The following is a 19,276-nucleotide window of genomic DNA, read 5'->3' as shown; positions in this document are numbered from 1 at the left end:
GGATTATAGATAGATATTGATACAGTGTTATTATTGAGGTATTCAACTGTTTCTATTTGAACAGGATGAGATCATAGATAATGTCACAATGTTATAAAAGTTAATGTTAGATTAGATTGAGATTGCAGTAAGTGCCTGAATGATACATGCATTGTAATAAATTCATGTTGTCATTCCATTAGTAGTTGTGTGGTTTTAGTTCTTATGATTATACTATAGCTGGTAATGTCAATATGTGTGACTTATGCTTGTCCATTTGAATCAGTTTTGAAAGTAACAGAGTGTCATTCAAACTATGATCTTTTATACATATCTGCTCTGCAGTGAGAAATCAGCTTTGAAAAATTTTGAATTAAAGATGTCTCATGGCAATAATGTGAGTAAAACTGACCCTTTTCAGCAAAGAGACTTCTCAAGCTCATACAAGCAACTCGTATAACACGGCAATAATCTAGCTGTAGTACAGATAACTTGTGTGCTAAGTGATATATTTATCACAAGGGAAATCATATTTATATCGTCTTTCTCGGATTTCTCCTCCAGGGCATCGGATGGCAAGATTCAGTCAGTGGAGGCAGAGTATGATCCCGACAACAAGGTAAAATTTTGCATACCATGTCATTTGTTTAAGTCCAGATTTCATTCCAAATCCATGGTAGGAAATCTTTCAAGACACAGACACCAGAGCTTGGGCATGTCAAGAGTCTAGTTTTGATTCACCCATGAAAGACTTGGGGGCAAAATAGTGTTTCCTTTGTAGTTTAGCTGGGAAGATGTAGTTTTGAAACAGGAAGAAGAAAGATTTATATTACTAGTAATTTGAACATTGGCTGTGTGAGAGGATATATTTGTCATTATTAACAAAGAAAGATGTTCAGTTATTACATTTAAGTGTTTTCTTGATATGATTTTGTCATTCTGCATAATTGTAAATGTAATGTTTATAAGAGATTGGTCATTTTAAATATTATGGAGCTTAGCATCAAAGTATTAATGAAAGTATGAAAGTATTAAACTGTTGCTGCATTCACTCATATCTGAAAAAAATCAATTTCCCTTCACCATGCATTCTTTTTCCCACCTATCAGAACTTCAAGAACACAGTCAAAGTGACGTGGCTTGCTGAAACAGACAAGGCACCGTTTGTTGAGGCGGTCATGATTCACTACGACTACCTCATCAAGAAAGGCGTCCTTGGAAAAGATGATGACTTCAAGGACTTCATCAATGAGAAGTCTAGGGTGAGAAGAGAAGACAATGCAACCCTCATTGTTCGTGAATGTTTAATGGACACTGTGTCAGATATTGTGTTACCCAAGTAGCCAGCTGTTTATACATCATGACAGAAATGTGACAAGTTGTGATATAGTACTGGTGGTTATGTTGACCATGATATTATGATAATGATAAGACAGTGGCGGATCCAGGGCGTGCCCCCCTTTATTTTTTGTTAAAAAAAAATAAATAAAAAGAAATAATGGGGGAGAGGTGCATGGGCCCCTCGTTAATTTAGAAAAGGCGTCCTCTCTTTACGGAATTCCTGGATCAGCCCCTGTCAGAATAGGGTCTTCTTTATCCATGGTAGCATTTTCAATGTTGCCATTGCTCTACCAGAAGGCCCTGCCAATATTGTCACCCGAACATGATCACCGATACCCATACACCTGGGTTGAGAGGGACATGGTGGACAAAAACATTTTGTCCAAGGACGTAGGCACTTGAGGGGACTAGAACTTGGATCTTCCAATTGAAAGTCAAGAGTCTTATCCAGTATGTTAGAGTCCCCCACGTTATCATAATGTTGCAGATTTCAAACCCAGCCCTGAAGCACGATTTATACTATGTCTGTTAAATGGCAAATTTTACTTTATAAGCCAGGCCACTTGATGAATTCATAAAGGGCATTTACCCTCTGAATTGAGCGTGTTTCCTGTAATATGAAGAAATGCAATTAAACCACAGAGTTCCTGAAATATGCAGTCAGCAATTGACCTGCATTCAATCAAATGCAAGTTACCATGCTGTGACGAGACCCTGGAACCTCTAGAGTGTGAGCCTGAAAGGAAGATGTGCCATGGAATGTGCACTTCTTACTTGCAGTTCCATTCATCTTTATAGTGATGTGTCACCCAGACAGACTTGGATCCATTTATTCATGATTTTTACCAAACTCTTGCAGGAGGATACATGTCTCCTGGGAGACCCAGAGCTTGCGTCTGTCAAGAAGGGAGACATCGTTCAGATTCAGAGGAAAGGCTTCTTCATCTGTGACCAGACCTATGAGCCTCCAAGGTAAACATGGAGCAGTGTGAACATGCCTGTACACTTTGATGGCATTCAGTCATGTTCTTGCCAGAGATAGTAAAAATCAGTTGTGGTTTGTGAAATGATACAAATATTAAGTGAAAGAAAAAAAAAAATGATATGAAAAAAAAAAAAAGCGGTATGAAGAAAAAAAGGATTCCAAAAACCAAAGCCAGCAAAGAAAGTAACAATTTTCATAAAAGCAACAAAGAAACGTTGAGTGAAATTTCAGCCTGTGAGAAAGAAGAAACAGACATTTTAACAGTGATGTAATATTCAGAATGAATTTAGAGATGTATTTCTGTTCCTATGTCGATTAATTATTGGTGATGCGTCATCACGAAAGCCGTATAATGTTGGGAAAATATTCTACTTGGTTTTTGGCAGATCTGAATTTGTGAGATGCTAAGCTTTGAAAAGATATATAAGTTGTCCTACTTCCATACAAGGAATATATGCTAAAAGTAATCAAGTGTTAGAAATATGTGAGGTTATATTGACAGAGTCGACTTTCCATGCATTTTTCATCCTTTTATGATCTGTAGCTTTATACTGGTTGATATGTGATGAGGAGGGATGTGTAATAAATGTAATAGAATGAAAAAAAGAGATTCCTGTCAGCTCTATACCAAAAATATTAATATGTTGCACTTCTGTCATGTTACAGTAGGCACACAAGTCGAGCCACCCCCTGCATACTTATCAACATCCCAGACGGACACACCAAAAACATGCCAGCTCCCCAGAGCTCAGACACTGCTGCAAAGGTGATATTTCCTTGACCCTGATTTGTCTGCATTTCATTTCAAGTGTAAAAACCAATGTTGAGACCAGCGCACCTGGTAACTTCATGGCCAGAATCAAGGCTAGATGGTGGTGTACTCTTTCTCTCATATGAATAGTGTATGAAAAGGACTGGATGTAATATGGAAAAAAAAAAAAGGTGGCTCTTTGCGCTGTGAATGTGATGGAAACCAGGCAACCTCATGAAAGTACATGAGTTGCATTTTGTCATTTTGTTTAATTGATACTTCCAGAGCAGAGAATAATCATTGCTGAATATTGGATGAGCCATTTTGAAAGAATCTGTGATGTTCATAGCAGGAATTATCCAGAAAAGTTTTCTGGCAGCAGATAACATTGGAATTGGTCATGATCAGTTGTTGGTTGAGCAAAGTGTGATGATACATTCTAGCGAAGAGTACATGCTGACTATGGATAAAGGAGATAATCTGTTTAGTTTCCTGGCCTAACAATCTTGTTTCCCCAAGGATTATTTCCTTTAAGCTGTGTAGTATTCTTTGCTTCTTTGGTATTGTTTGATATATGTGAAATTTACAAGAGAAAGGAAGTTACCAAGGTAAGCCAAATCATGTAATGCAACATCGTTTTGTGTTCTGAATTAAAACACAAAACACTTACCATATAATTTACACTCCATATAACTTGTCAGTGTAACATTTGGCAAATGTGTAGACTTGAAAGATTATTTTGCAAATTTTTAAATTTTATTTTGTGGAGACCCATAGCAACAGAATGAATAATAAATATTATCACTATTTAGGAAAATATTTAAATGATTGCCCGCCATGTACAGTGCACTTCTGTTACGAGAGGGAATATTTTCCAAACATCAATCGACTCATACATGCCATTTGGAAAAAGTATGCACAGTGAAATAAGGAAAAGAATGTCAAGACTCATAATCACAGAAATCTTCTTCTATGTACATGTTTTTGTTTTGTTTTTCAGAAGGTGCAGGAGAGCAAAAAGTCAAAGGTCACCCCAACGGCTGCAAATGCAGCTCCTGAAGCTAAGCAGCCCTCGGGAAATGTCGATGACCTTGTGGCCAAGATCACCGCCCAAGGAGACAAAGTCAGAAAGCTCAAATCTGAGAAGGCTGCAAAGGTGAATGTTTTGCCCTATCACTCTGATACAACATTAACAAAAAATTGTCCTGTTAAGCAACTCTTCTAAGGCGGCTACATTCTTGATTTTCTATGAGGGATTTAGCAGTAATATCTATTCGTTTGCAGTTTATTTACTCTCTAGATCTGATACAGTATCATCTATAAAAGCACTCGGAGAGCGCAGACCTCTGCCAAGCCAGCAACTAATTTCCATATACATACATGCATTTTCTCAATGCATGTACCGTGTAGAAGCCTTTTGTATACGTCATCAGCTTCCAGGCAATGTGTGTAATCCTCAAGTTCACCAGAGCTACCAAGTCTACCCGAAAATGTCAAAATCTTTTCATGTGTGAATAAGAGAATATTAAAATCTCCCTGATTTTGGAATTGTTTTTACCCATTGAAATGCATGTAACACAGAGATATCTCCCTGATTGCTGTGTGCAATCTCCTTGATTTGGATGTGGGAATGTTAGCAGACCTGCACAGCTTGAGCTCTCAAGTCCTTTGACCTTATGTGCCAAAAGATTAAAAATCCCTCAAAAATCCATAAAAATTCATGGATCACTACCAATATTTAATCAATGGTTCCTTGTGTCATTATCAACTTTTTCTGCAAGTTTCATTCAAATCTGTTCACAACTTTTTGAATTATTTTGCAAACAGACAAACCAACACTAATGATCGCTTAACCTCCTTCCTTGGCGAAAGTAATGATATATCATGTAATATACATGATATTTCAATCCATTCTTCAATCCTTCCATCTTTCTATCTGTCTATCTCTGTCCATCTATCTTTCTGTATCCATGTTTTAATTTCTTAATCTGTATATACAGTTGCATTCTGTTACACCGTGCTATCTATCTATGTGCTTCTTTACTTCTGGGTAAATCCCAGCAACAGTTGTTGATTGTGTTTGTGAGTAATTTGACATTGAAATGATGGAGAATCAGCTGTCCACAGTAATTAGGTGTATGTCTCTGCTTCTACAACGACAGGAAAGTATAGATGCAGAGGTCAAAGTCCTGCTGGCCCTGAAGGCTGAGTACAAGAAGACAACAGGCAAGGATTACAAACCAGGAGCCGCTCCGCCCCCCTCGGGAGACGTATCGGGGCTGGTGGCTAAGATCACGGCCCAGGGAGATAAAGTGAGGGCACTCAAGTCTAACAAGGCCCCAAAGGTAAGTTCTCTTTGCACCCTTCCCTCCCCCTCTATTTATTCAGATTAATACAAAGATTGAAGGGATTTGGTGTACTGATATCTGTTTATAGTTTTATGAAATAAACTGGCCAGGACCCAAGGGTGCTTTTAATACACATTATAAAATGAGTTCAAGAATGTAGTCATGCATGCTGAAATGAGTCATGTGGGCACCTTGTATTTTCATACCAGCATGCACGGCCGTGCAAAAAGTGTGCAATGAAAGAAGCATATAGCAGCACTGCATATTATCTTATGGGACATTACAGAGAAAGCATGTTATGCACGATCACTGACGTCACAATGCATACTTTTGCAGTGCGGGCTCAATCAGTTGTCACAAGCACGACGCGCTACTATACGCGCTCTCAATCACATATATTTCTGTTAACCACTTCAAGTTTGTGCCAGCTGGCCTTGTGCATGTGTACAGTGTTTGCCGAGTGTTTAAAATGAACATCTTTACATTTCTTGGCTTTTGCGCAAGTTCTACATGTAACAGTAACTGACTGATATTCACCCCTGAATATACGTGAAAAATGTCGTAATTTTCGACCCATTTTATGAATCAATAATTCACATGTTTAAGTTTGTGACGTTAATTGAGATGCAGCTCACTCTCGGGTATGTGCAATGTCCTGCATGTTTCGCCATTGTAAATACCCTTGAGTGCGCTGCATCTCCATTAAATGCACTCTCACCAATGCGTTATTTGTATACTTACAATTAATGCACTAGCAAGTTCAGTACTTTCTATATGGCCTAGATGTTGTATTAAAATCAACGTGTGATTCTCTGTGTTCTGTCCATCCCCCAGAGTGACATCGATGCCGAAGTGAAGATCTTGCTGGCGCTGAAGGCTGACTACAAGAACACGACGGGCCAGGACTACAAGCCTGGAGCGGCCCCGGCAAAGGCTAAGACCAAGGATGCTGCCACTCCAGTGGTCAAGCAGGAGGCTGCCCCAGCTCCCGCAGGAGGACCAGAGGTGGATGCCGTCGTGGCCAAGATCACTGCCCAGGGAGACAAAGTGAGGGAGTTGAAGACCAGGAAGGCTGACAAGGTGAGTAAGCCAAACATGCCGTATAAGGCTTAGTTTCACACCATGCTCAAGGTGGTTTTTATACGGAGAATATATGTATTTACATAGATCAGGTGAGCAGAATGGGAGAGTTTAGTGAGATATGGAGTTGAGTGTCTTTAGTTAACATGAAACAGTGTTAGAAAATCCCAATAGCGTGGGGTTTCGTGGAGTGGAAACGTGGATATGATCAGGATATATTTGAGAATCCAAGTAGCAAATTATGTACACTGACCTGCATGTAAATACACACACTGCCAAAGAACCTTGACTGCATTCAACCAGTACCGATGAGCATGGGATTTGATGCCTGTATTCACTGACGCATGACTCATGTTTGCTATTCGTGGTTTTGAATGTACCCTGGAGGGTATTGAATGAGGACTGACTCTATTGGAACTTCCATGTTTCCTTGTGCTACCAGATGTGCACATTGATAGGGGATACTGTCATTACCTCAAGCCTTCCGATGACTTTTACCAAAACTTCACAAATTTCCCATTCCTGGCCTGAAATTGATGAGAATAAATTTATTTTTCTCATCAAGTTATCTCATCTTTGATATACATTACACCCCAACTAGTGTGGAAGCTGTTTTTGTAACTTTCTTGTGGTATTCTCAAAGTAATGAACATGTGGTGAATTTAATACACCAGAAAAGTTTGGTGAATGTGGGAGGGCAGGAAAGACTACAGTGCATGGCTTGTTGAGCTTTTTCTTCTTGGGTAACAATATTTCTCTCTCCATCCCAGGGAGAAATTGACGCCGAGGTCAAAATTCTGCTGGCCTTGAAGGCCGACTACAAGACGTTGACTGGTGTGGACTACAAGCCGGCAGGTTCTGGCAAGGAGAAGAAGGACAAGCAGAACAAGGCGGGAGGCAAGCAGCCCGCCAAAGCCAAAGAGGCTGCGGCTGCATCAGCGGTGTCGGCGTCTGAGGACACTAAGAAGCAGAGCAGACTTGGTCTAGAGGTTAAGAAGACTGAGGACCTCAGTGAATGGTACTCACAGGTCAGTTGAGGTTTCACCATGGATCTTCAATTTTTTTTACTCGAATTTGAATATGATCATAATTATTTGACTGTCTTTTTCTTCTTTGTGGTGAGAATGATTGTAGATGTCAAATCAACGTGGTAAAACTTATATTGCACAATATACAAACTTGTGCACACCGGTATGTATAGAGTGAGAAAATAGAGTGTATGAGCTGTATGTGTCAAAGCACAGTATCACAAAATTTAGTCATGAATGTCATGCATGCTTCTGAGGTTGTCACATTTTCCTGCTTGGGGTGATTTAACCCTCCACATGGACTGCTACAATTTGACAGAAACTATTTATTTCATCTTAGATTAATCTTTGGAGCATATATGCCTACAAGGCTTTATTCTTCATGAATTTCAGGGAGGATATGCCAGTCTGTTTCTAATTTGCTCAACTAGCAACAAGATGGTTGCTTGGGGAAATGAAGTTGATATGCTTTGTTATGCTTCGAGAAAAAACAATGCTCCAAGTCTATTCACCAAGAATGTCACAAATAGGAGACCATCTCAGTTTGATCAATATTTCACAATTGTAATGATACAGACACCATTGGCAAAGCACTTTCCAGGAAGACACAGACAAAGAAACAGGCATGCTTGCAAACACAGACATTCTTTTACATGTGCACACACCAAAAAAAAAAAAATAATAATAATAATTTGTTAAGCGACTGCTGGCCGGTTAAGAGCTAAAGACTTTGGCATCTAGCGAGTTGACAATGAACTTTTATCTCTGCACTTGCTATCGCGTGTATTGACAGGTGATCACAAAGTCAGAGATGATCGAGTACTACGACGTCAGCGGCTGCTACGTCCTGCGCCCGTGGTCCTACCTCATCTGGGAGCAGATCGTGGCCTTCTTCGACGCCGAGATCAAGAAACTGGGCGTAGAGAACACCTACTTCCCCATCTTTGTGTCGCAGAGTGCCCTGGAGCGCGAGAAGGAACACATCGCTGACTTCTCTCCCGAGGTTAGACCAAAACATGTTCTGCTCTCCTTAACAATCATTCTGTTTTAGAAAAGTTTATGAGTGTTCACGCAGTAAACAAAATCTGTTGATAGCACGGAAGAAGGGGAAGATGGCTACTCACATTCATTTCATTAATGAATAGAATGGTTGTACCAAGGAATATAAATAGTCATATCATAGGTTCATAAGTGATGCTGCTCGAAGTACCTCAGCGTAGTCAGGGGAAGAGGGAGTAGTGTTGATATATGTCTTGTTTTGGATAACATGGTTGCAGTTAGTTACACCATGTGTGGTAGTCCTGATAAGTACCATTTCCTTATTCCTTTGTGGAAATGTATTGGTTAGGATACACACATTGTGAAATGGCATTGCATGTTAGCACAATTGCCTCATTATTTATGTGGGAAGTATTTGACATCTTGTTCACATTTAATACAGAAGCCAGCCCAGCCTTTCCAGGAAGACATGATATTAGAACATACAGTGCAGTTCTTCATAAAAAGCTACATCAGTTATACTGAAAGCAAGATGAATGCCTCAAACGAAAACACATCTCCTGTCTACACGAACTGTGTTCACTTGCAGCATGCTCTTTTTCATTTCCCCATTAACTTATTCCTTTTGAAATGTGATTTCCCATGGTCTGCCTTCATTACATTTAGAATATCACAAATAAGAGGTTATGGTTTGATGCTAGAGAGTGGTATAGCATGCATTATTGTGTTTGGGGGATTATCTCTTTCTTTTTTTTTTTTTTTGCTTCATGCTTCATGATAATATGCCACAGAAAAAAAAAAACAGATACATGTAATGTCTTTACTCCTGTGCAGGTTGCCTGGGTGACAAAAAGCGGCCAATCAGAGCTAGCCGAGCCAATCGCCATACGTCCAACCAGTGAAACAGGTGAGATTATGTGACTGATCGGTTACATTGACAGAGCAGTCCTTTGTCTTGTAGGTATATAAAGAATGACTTGTCTTTTGTCTTTTTGTACTTAATGCTTTTATGTGAAAGCAAATTATTTCATGTATTACTGTATTCTACATATATTATGCTTTTGTATGATATATACATCAATGTAAACCAAGTTTACTGTGTTGTGTTAAAATTTGAAAGACAACTGGTGTTTCTGTGTAATAATACATTTGTGTTTGGTTGTTTTTTCCTGGGCACAGACTCAGCGTGTAAGCACATATTTAATCGACTGAAAGCAAGTCAAATTTGATTAGGAGTGTTGTTTGTTTGCTTTTTATTCTTTCCAGTGATGTACCAGTCATATTCCAAGTGGGTCCAGTCGCACAGAGATCTTCCCATCAAACTCAACCAGTGGTGTAACGTGGTGGTAAGTAGCAAATGAACCCTTCCATCGAATGTACTCCATCTTAGCAGGGTTTCTGAGTTTCCTTCTGGAAAGCTTGTGAAGCATCATCTTGCCTAGGGAAAGTCCTTTTCATTGTATTTAGAATAAACTTTGCTGTTCTGAGTCATTCTTGAGCATTCAGTAAGATGTCAAAAACAACAAGAGTTGTCATCATGAATATGTCTCTCTGTTCGAGCAATATTTAGCCTCTTAAAGGCATTTTTTACCTTTTGCAGACGAAACAAAAACCCAACATTAGTGCTTCAAAATAGTTCTGAAATGTGAGTTGGGGATAGAAATAACCAATGTGAAAATTTGAACCAGTATAATCGATGTTAAAGGCACATGGTCCCGGTGGTTTAGTCAAATGCGTAGGCGGGCGCACGGCGCAAGTTTCCTATAGAGACCTACCCTATTGACTTCTCTTTAGCGCTTATGCTGTGACCCACTTCCCTGAGTCCGAAGAAGTCGGATCCACTGTAGTCAGTGGTCTGATCACAGTTCGGCTCATGATTCGGCTGAGGGGGATGACAGCTTTAGCAAACTTCTTTTGTGATGTCATAATAAGAAGCACATATGCACGCACCCTGGCATTACTACAGACTGCATGATGCGCAGAGAAGACAACAAAGGCAACGTTACTTAGCAACACCTACATGCTTTACTCTTGATGACAGCTCAACTTCGGCAATCTTCGTATCAATGCTAACGGTGATCGGCAGTATCATCAACAGCGCCCTCTACACTACTGGGACTATGCGCCTTTAAATATGGTTAAATATACAAAATGTGAACAATACTTATAATAAAAATGTTTCCAGACCAAACTTTATACAGTTATGGTTTAAAGGTCCAGTTTAACTTTGGGAGCGGTGATTTCAAAAATGTTCAAGATATCACATTTGATGCTTATGTGTAGGTCTGTTGTATCACAAAACATCCTACCATATAAAATTTTCGCAATAAAACCTAAAATATAAGAAGATATTAGTGTTTTTCTCAATAAACCGTAACTATAGACGGTTTAGCCTGGAAGCATTTTTATTATAACTATTGTTCACAGTTTGTGTATTTAACAACACTTAACATTGATTATACGGATTCAAATTTTTACAGTGGTTGTTTCTAGCCCTAACTCACATTTTAGAACTATTTTGAAGCACTAATGCTGGGTTTTTGTTTCATCTGCAAATGGTAAATTATGACTTTAATGAGAAAAATAGTGGTATCTCCTTATATTCTACGCTTTATTGCAAAAATTTCATATGGTAGGATGTTTTGTGATACAACTGACCTACACATATGCATCAAAAGTAATATCTTGAACATTTTTAAAATCGCTGCTCCCAAAGGTAAACAGGACCTTTAAGCCACGAAGGTTGTAGCAGAGCAATGTTTTTGGAAGTCATCGAAAGTTGTTTAATTCTCTTCCAGCCTAGTATGAGTTTCATTAAACACAATCTATAGTATTAGTGTCTGTTCTCTATCATTTCAGTGATCAAACTTTCATGACCACAGATAGAGCGTTACTGTATGCATATGTCTACATGGGAGTCCTTGAGTGTAGTCCTGCAAAAGTTGAGATGATTGATACAGCAAAAAGGTCTGCAAACACGATTGTCGTGCAATACTGATGGTGTCACTCTCTGAGTAGCCCTACATATATATTATGCCATTTTCTTCTCTCTTTTTTTTGTTGTTGTGGTGGTGCTAGCGATGGGAGTTCAAGCACCCGCAGCCATTCCTTCGCACCCGAGAGTTCCTGTGGCAGGAGGGTCACACGGCCTGGGCCAATCAGGAGGACGCCGTCGAGGAAGTGCACACGATCCTGGAACTGTATGCGCAGGTCTACGAGCGACTGCTTGCCGTGCCGGTCGTCAGGGGCCGCAAGACGACAAAGGAGAAGTTCGCAGGCGGGGACTTCACAACGACTGTGGAGGCCTTTGTGCAGGCCAGCGGCAGAGCCATCCAGGTATTTAAGGTCTTTTAACGAAATTCACAAGGGATGGAGATGGGAAGGCTCCGTGAGATTGCTCCATGAGATTGCTAACATCAAGGGTAGTATGTGGGACCATGTTGGTGAAATGTTACATGCTTTACCAGTAAGGTAGTCATGTTGCATCTGTTTTGTTGCATACTGAGATGTAGGCACTGTCACAGAGAGATGTATATTTTATGGGGATATCTTTTAAACAGAATTCAGAGTTCTGGAATTACCTTCACAGAATTTCTTCAGTTGTTACCTTTCCCAGTTAAAATGTCAGATAGAATCTAGAAATTTCAATATCTATATCTATATATTTATATCAATGTGCTAAACCCCACTAATGACACTCAGTAGCACCCCACTGAGTGTAGAAATCAGTGTTTCATGACATACAGGTTACAAGATGTCTAACCAGGGAAAAGAGATGAAAAGCATCACAGATCTGCTGCAATGAAATGCTGTCACCACATGAAATGTCTTCACTGTAGCCCGGATGATACTTTATCCCCTCCATTCCCCATGTTCACTGATAACAGAATGAGCTTCTGCCTTTTATTTTCATGTACTGTAGGGTGCAACATCACATCACCTGGGCCAGAACTTTGCGAAGATGTTTGAGATCAAGTTTGAAGATCCAAATGAGGTAGTACTTGATATGCAATTTTCCATCTTTTATTTTTCTAATGTATATGTATGTATATATATTTTTAGTGCGTCCTTTTTGTTCATCAGCGGCAGTTTTTATGTCTTCACTCCAGTTATAGTTTTCAGTCATGTGTAAAGCCTTGTTTGAGTTGTGGAATTAAAAGATACTGTGTGATCCTGGCCATCTAGGAAGCATTTATAAACTGAATGAACTTCCATTGTATTTGTATTTTGCCACTGCTCTTTTAATGGTGGAAACTGATTTAAGATAAGGACAAAACACCAAAAAAAAAAAAAACTCTCTCCTTCAAACTTCTCCTTAGGAAGGTTTTGAAGAAGCTTTTGTTTATTGCTTTGTCAGCCTTCCAGCAAAACTTATATATCAGGCTTTTCTTCTGTAACTTTGATTTTGAATATATTCAGTCTTTGTATCATTCATAGTTGCATGTGTGCAAATGTCAAACGAAACTGAAGATGAATAACGAGTAAATTTTCTCTCTCTCATCTTCCCATGCAGCCAAACACCCACAAGTACGCTTACCAGAACTCTTGGGGCCTGACCACCCGTAGCATCGGGGTGATGTGTATGGTGCACGGTGATGACAAGGGTCTGGTGCTGCCCCCAAGGGTTGCCGCCGCCCAGGTTAGTACACCCCTCTATCGTAGTACCTCAACTTTTTGAGTCTCCAGTCGTGATTGCATAAGCCTTGATGTGCTTTTCTAGCTTTGTTGGCTTGTGCATTGGAGTACTGTCTTCATGGAGTGGCTCTGATACCTTAATACTATAAACTGCTAATCATTAGAGATTATCTTATCCCCCTTCATTGCAATTGTGGCCCTCCTGTTACAGGCCGGGGCGTGTTGTTATGCCCCAGGGGACTGGCCAACCCACACCTATGTATGTAGAATATTGCAAAATTTACTGAGTGGGCATATAAAGTGTTAGAAGTTCGTGGTTCATCTTTCTAGTTTTCTAATTTGGGCTAGACTCCCTCAGGGTCAAAGTTCAAAGGTTGCTTAACTTGCTAAGAATAGCATTTTTTAGCTGTGACTTCATGTTGGAATGTCAAGTGAAGTGAATTGGTAGGATTGGTAGAAATAAACAATAATTTTCATGAAACAAAACGATCACTGTCATGGTCTGTGGTCACTGTATTTTTCCCAAAAGAAATTGACTTTTAGCCATTACTTCAGATAGGAACGTCAAGTTTTTGATGTAAGTTGGTGGACATGGTATGAATAAATATACAATCATTTGCATGAACATGGTAAAATAGGGGGTCATAGGTCACTGTACTTTGGTTGAAGGTATATTTTCCAGCCATCGCTGTTACAATGAAGAAAAAGCCACTAGAATTAAGGTAAAGTGGAGTGAATTGATTTAATGAAGTCCAGTAATAATGTTATGTGGAGTAATGGATCGAAATTCATAAAAAAGATACTCCCTGTGTGTAGAGAGGTAGGTTTACAGGCTAATTCTTGGTCAGTGGTCAAGATCATTGGACTTCATCAAGTGTATTTTAAGGTCCATGGACATGTATGGCTCATATAGTGATTATGTGAGAGGGTGGTTATCCCAGATGTTTTTATAGCAGTTGAATTGCACTAGTTTTATCACATTCATGGCAATTTGGTAATTCTGATTGAAAAGTTGCACTTTTTTTCGGTGTATTTGAATTTCCATCAGTTTTATTATGACGAAAAATTCATGTATTTGCTCATAGTCTTACAATGTGTAGCTTGTTTACCTTGAAATGCAGAGTTTTGTTCACAAGTACAACCACAAAATAAACCTAATTTTTGGTTTAAGTTTAACCACTTCCTGAAAACAAAACAAACAGATGATCTGGGGTTCAAAGAGAGTAGAGTAAGTGCAGTATCATACATGTATCTGTAACCATATGCAATGTGGAAGGATATTTATGCACATGGAAACAAAGTTGTCATTTCCTTTTTGTGTGATTCTTCCCCCCTCCCCAGGTGATAGTGGTTCCATGTGGTATCACAGCAAAAACCACTGAAGAGGAGCGTAAGAAACTCCTGGACAAGTGTCAGCAGTATGTCGACGTGCTGAAGAGGTCAGGGGTCAGGGTGCGCGGAGATCTGCGAGACAACTACTCACCGGGATGGAAGTTCAACCACTGGGAGCTGAAGGTGAAATATGATGTGGCACACTGTAACATGGGGTACCACTGTAACCCCGGGTTACCGCATTATGTAGCGCCATCTTGTGTTTGTACAATGTGTACTTGCACATAAATTGTGAGACCAAGGAGCTTTGAAAGAAAAAAAAGGACCAAAATGATTGCTGAAGATAATCAGCCTCACAGTCTGAAACAATATTTGTCAGTCAGGATAAAAATGTCCTTTGCCATGTGTTCAATTTTATGAGTTTAGGTGTTTATGTCTCTCGTCTTCACCAACTTTCTATGTTTTCATTAAAAATGTCACATCTGGGGGGCATTTCATGAAGCATTTTGTCCAATAAACTTGTCAAACAAATTTGCTCTCAGCCAGTCAGATGCAAACATTTCAGTGGCATATAACAGTTAGTCAGAAAAATATCCGACCAAAACGCTTCATGAAATGCCCTCCTGGGGGGCATTTCATGAAGGAACTTGTCGGATAAAATATCTGACAAGTCAATTGTATCCGACAAGTTTTGAGAAATTCTTTAGTCTGATTGGCTGATTTCTCTGAACTTGTCGGATATAATTGACTTGTCGGACATTTTATCCGACAAGTTCCTTCATGAAATGCCCCCCAGGTTATCCATTGAACCATCATTGTAACAGCATTGTCTTTTTCTCTGTGATCGCAGGGTGTCCCGATTCGTGTGGAAGTCGGACCACGCGACATCAGCAAGCAGGAGTTTGTGGCCGTCCGCCGAGACACCGGTGCCAAGTCGACGATGAAGGAGGCCGAGGTGGTCGACAGGATCAAGGAAAGCCTCGAGCAGATTCACAACGACATGTTTGCCAGGTGTGTGCCTATGGTCTTCCTTGAGAGAGATATTTGCATGAGTAGTAACTTTTCAGTTTGTTGCATGTACTCTGATAAACAGAAAAAAAAAGCAAGATTGACTTGAAACAATTTTGTACACATATTAAATATGAAGACTGTGTTTATCTCCTATCAACTGAGCTTTGCATGAAATTTTTATGTTGTTTCTTTGCTTTATTTTACCTTTTGTCATTCATCTGTTCTTTGATACATAGCAAGTGCATCCTTGGATGGGTTGAATCCTTAGATATTCGCACCCATAATTTTTTGGGTACAACATATTTTCATTAAGGCAGGAAATGTGGATGATGTGTAAATCTACAAATTCCTTTTGAGTGTCCTTATATTGAATACCGTCTGAGTGGGGATGGGGAATACTTCCCCCCTTAAAATGTTCTGCATTCCCTGCTATTGACATTGTACACCAACAGAGAATGACCAGTGGCAATGTTAATTCATCCTATATATTACAGGGCCAAGAAGGAACTTGATGAGCATATTGTGGTCGTCTCCTCATGGGCTGCGTTCTGTGAAGGATTGGAGGAGAAAAAGGTAAATCTCCTAGCGAGTTTCTCTCTCTCTGCAGTTTTTGACCTGTTGTAAAAGCTCAGAAAGGAAGAAGTAACTAACACTTCTGTGCTGTGTTGATGTTCATTTGTGTGTGTGTTTTACGAAGAGTCTTTTCAGACTAGTTATATCCTTTAGTATGTGGTTGTATTCACACCAATACTTATCCATTTACTGATGATGTTTCCACCAATTTCAAATCAGGTACCTGTATGGTTAAAGTAAATTACATGCAGTGCACAAAAAATAGTATTTGTTGTGGAAGTACAGTCAAAACTGCATAATTTTTTTGTGACAGCCATTCAGCGAAAACTTGAGAGGAACCCTTTATAGACAGTTGGTCACTTTTAGCAGGTTGCAGCCATATTATTTTAGTCGCATGATATTTGTAAAAGATGTCACATGTATGTCTCCCTTACACATATAAATACAAGAGATTGTATCACTCGTTTTAAAAAAAATGATATGAAATGATGACAGCTTTGAGCTTGTGTGACCCTAAAACAATGGCTCTCATTTGAAGTGCAGAAGCTTGAGTAGAAAGAAATAATGACTATAAGTGCCAACAAATTGCACTCAACGAAATACCACCTGGCTGCATCCTACTGATGGCCACTATACTAGTACATGTATGTAGGGTCTGCAGCATTTCATTTCCCTCCAGGGAAGTTCAGAGTGGCCACGAAAAAACTGGTGACCACTATAAACACTAGACAGTTGGTCACTGTATAGACTGTACTTTATATAAGCATTGGTTCGTTTATAGTCACTTTCCATGTGGAAAGTGCGAGTTGATCTGTGCCTTGCGTATGAGATTATATCAATTGTTTTGTCTCCTCCTTTGAATGCACAGCTGATCCAGTGTCCGTACTGTGGAGACGTGTCCTGTGAAGATCGAATCAAGAAGGACAGCGCAAAGTGAGTTTCATGACCGTGTTCACTGTTAGACTGTGTGGTAGATTCCACAGTATTGAAAGATGGAGTGATTTTACAGTTCAATCAGTTTGTTAAAGGGATCAAACAGTTTTGGTTGAGACCTAATTTCAGATTTCTAACATTTTTTGGTGAGATAATGAGAAACCTCTTATGAAATATGAAAGAGCATGTAATTCTATGAGGAATTCAACATTTATTTGATGAAAATTGGTTTTGAAATGGCTGAGATATCAAAAAAGAGAGATTCTTATAAAGTGTGGGACCCACACTTTATTACGATCGCTTTGTTTTACTTTGTTTTTGGATGTTTCAGTCATTCCAAACCCGATTTTCATCAAAAAAACTTTGAATTCCTCTTAAAATGGTATGCTCTGTACTACATCATAAGTGTTTTCTTGGTATATCTCGCAAAAAGTTCAAAGCCCAATTGTCATCTCTACCAATACTGTACTATCCCTTTAAAGGGGAAGGCTAGTAACTGATCAGTGGGAATCAGTGGAAATGCTGGGAGATGATTGTTCCAATCCTTATGGGATTCATTCAAGAGTTCATTGTATATCTATTGTTGTGTGAAAATGATTTGCTTCAGAACGGTCTCATATTCAAGTAATGTGCAGATTAATGCTCTGTCACTGACCAGGGACGCTAACCTGGAAGCATTAAACTGCACGTTACTTGAATATGAGACCATTCTGAAGCAAATCATTTTCACACAACAATAGATATACAATGAACTCTTGAATGAATCCCGTAAGGATTGGAACAATCATCTCCCAGCATTTCCATTGATTCCCACTGATCAGTTACTAGCCTTCCCCTTTAAGGGGTTATAGACATCTCCTTTTGACCAAATAAAGCTTGACAGAAGGCCTATTGCTCCCAAGTCTACCCTATTTGGCAGAGGGCTTCCTGAAAAAAAAAGAAAGAAAAAATATATATATATCTTTTCTTTTCATGACAGGAGAAATGTCAAAATTTTCTGATTTTTGAATGATTTTCCCTTTGATATGCATGTATTGCATTAACACTCATTTCTCTCTTTGATTGCTCTATGGATCTCCTTGATTTTGATGTTACTGTAAAAGTGGTTTCTTTCGCGGTGGTTTTATTTTCGCGCTTTGAGGTTGAACCGCGAGTTTAACATCACGCGAAAATGTTTTGAACTCGTCGCTTGTTACAACGCTATCATTACTGACCGCGAATTTAGACACACGCGAAAAAGTCGGCACCGATGGAAACCGCAAAAGTTTCTGTACGCGAAAGAAACCACTTTTACAGTAGTATGTTGGCAGCTAGGAAAAACCTAACTTTGAAGTTGCTATTGATACGTATTATTTGTTGTTTAGCAGTTAATCAGCCCACCCATGGTGCAGTTTTCATCTGATGGCCTTTGTGATTTATAGTGGAATGACTGTCCAACATTGGCATTGAGCTCTGTACTATAAATGAGCCTTTAACTCGACTGAAAATAGACTGCTTTTTCCTACCTTCCTGGATGGTATATGTGAAATAGCTATTCATTCATTCTTGGTAATTCTGATTTGACATCAAAACTGCTGCTTTCTGATTTTCATAATGTTACAATGAAAGAGCTTGAGTTTACTCCTGTCGTTCCTGTCACTCTCGTTCCAGGGACCGTGATGTCGTGACTGGGGCTCCCTCTATGGGCGCCAAGGGTCTGTGCATCCCCTTCCAGCAGCCAGCCGAGATTGCCCCCGGCACTGCTTGCATCTATCCAGGCTGCAAGAACGAAGCCAAGTATTACACCATGTTTGGCCGCAGCTACTAGACGGATGATGATGATGGATCTCGGCCAGACCACATCCAGCAATGCAACTAACTTACCCAGTAGAAGAAAAAAAGCTTTGCCACTTAAATAATGGAGTGAATTTATGGAACTGATTCATGATTACAAATGGAAGAAATTGGTCAACCAATGACTAGCTTAAATGGTCTATAAATATTACCAAAGGGAAAAGGGACAGATTTGTTCTGTCCTTAGCAAAATATTCTAAGAGTGATCGAATTCGTACCTACGAGTTGTTTTTATGCACTCGGGGCTGCTTTCACTTGTTTCAATTTACTGTGAAAATATGCTGTCTTGAAGTATGGACTTCAAAGTTGATTTTGGCAGATAAGCCACCGTTATTGTCCTTTTCCCCTGAAAGAGATTGCTAATGTTTATTTTGTGGAAGTATTTTGAAGATTTAAACGTGAACACATCATGGGGATTAAAATGATTTTTTTTTTTTTTTTTTTGCAA

The 19,276-nt window shown here is 39.4% G+C and overlaps 1 protein-coding gene across 1 annotated transcript in view; it reads left to right on the top strand.

The window, feature by feature from the left end:
• Positions 1-19,276, top strand: part of LOC139724549 (bifunctional glutamate/proline--tRNA ligase-like) — a 44,329-nt gene extending 25,053 nt beyond the window's left edge. Inside the window, exons 15-33 of the mRNA XM_071635682.1 lie at positions 544-598; positions 1,089-1,241; positions 2,180-2,292; positions 2,972-3,071; positions 4,057-4,212; positions 5,219-5,401; positions 6,239-6,484; positions 7,255-7,512; positions 8,306-8,515; positions 9,346-9,418; positions 9,778-9,857; positions 11,590-11,847; positions 12,434-12,505; positions 13,025-13,150; positions 14,488-14,661; positions 15,329-15,489; positions 15,984-16,062; positions 16,931-16,995; positions 18,646-19,276. Of these exons, the coding sequence (XP_071491783.1) occupies positions 544-598; positions 1,089-1,241; positions 2,180-2,292; positions 2,972-3,071; positions 4,057-4,212; positions 5,219-5,401; positions 6,239-6,484; positions 7,255-7,512; positions 8,306-8,515; positions 9,346-9,418; positions 9,778-9,857; positions 11,590-11,847; positions 12,434-12,505; positions 13,025-13,150; positions 14,488-14,661; positions 15,329-15,489; positions 15,984-16,062; positions 16,931-16,995; positions 18,646-18,802 (2,719 nt within the window). The 3' untranslated portion in view covers positions 18,803-19,276. The remainder of the gene's footprint in view (positions 1-543; positions 599-1,088; positions 1,242-2,179; positions 2,293-2,971; positions 3,072-4,056; positions 4,213-5,218; positions 5,402-6,238; positions 6,485-7,254; positions 7,513-8,305; positions 8,516-9,345; positions 9,419-9,777; positions 9,858-11,589; positions 11,848-12,433; positions 12,506-13,024; positions 13,151-14,487; positions 14,662-15,328; positions 15,490-15,983; positions 16,063-16,930; positions 16,996-18,645) is intronic.

The sequence above is a fragment of the Diadema antillarum genome, unplaced genomic scaffold (genome assembly GCF_040938485.1).
Source record: "Diadema antillarum isolate AM-2024a unplaced genomic scaffold, OU_Dant_1.0 scf00000220, whole genome shotgun sequence".
In the NCBI taxonomy this organism is placed as follows: Eukaryota; Metazoa; Echinodermata; class Echinoidea; order Diadematoida; family Diadematidae; genus Diadema; species Diadema antillarum.
This window is presented reverse-complemented; position numbering and strand designations above follow the sequence as displayed.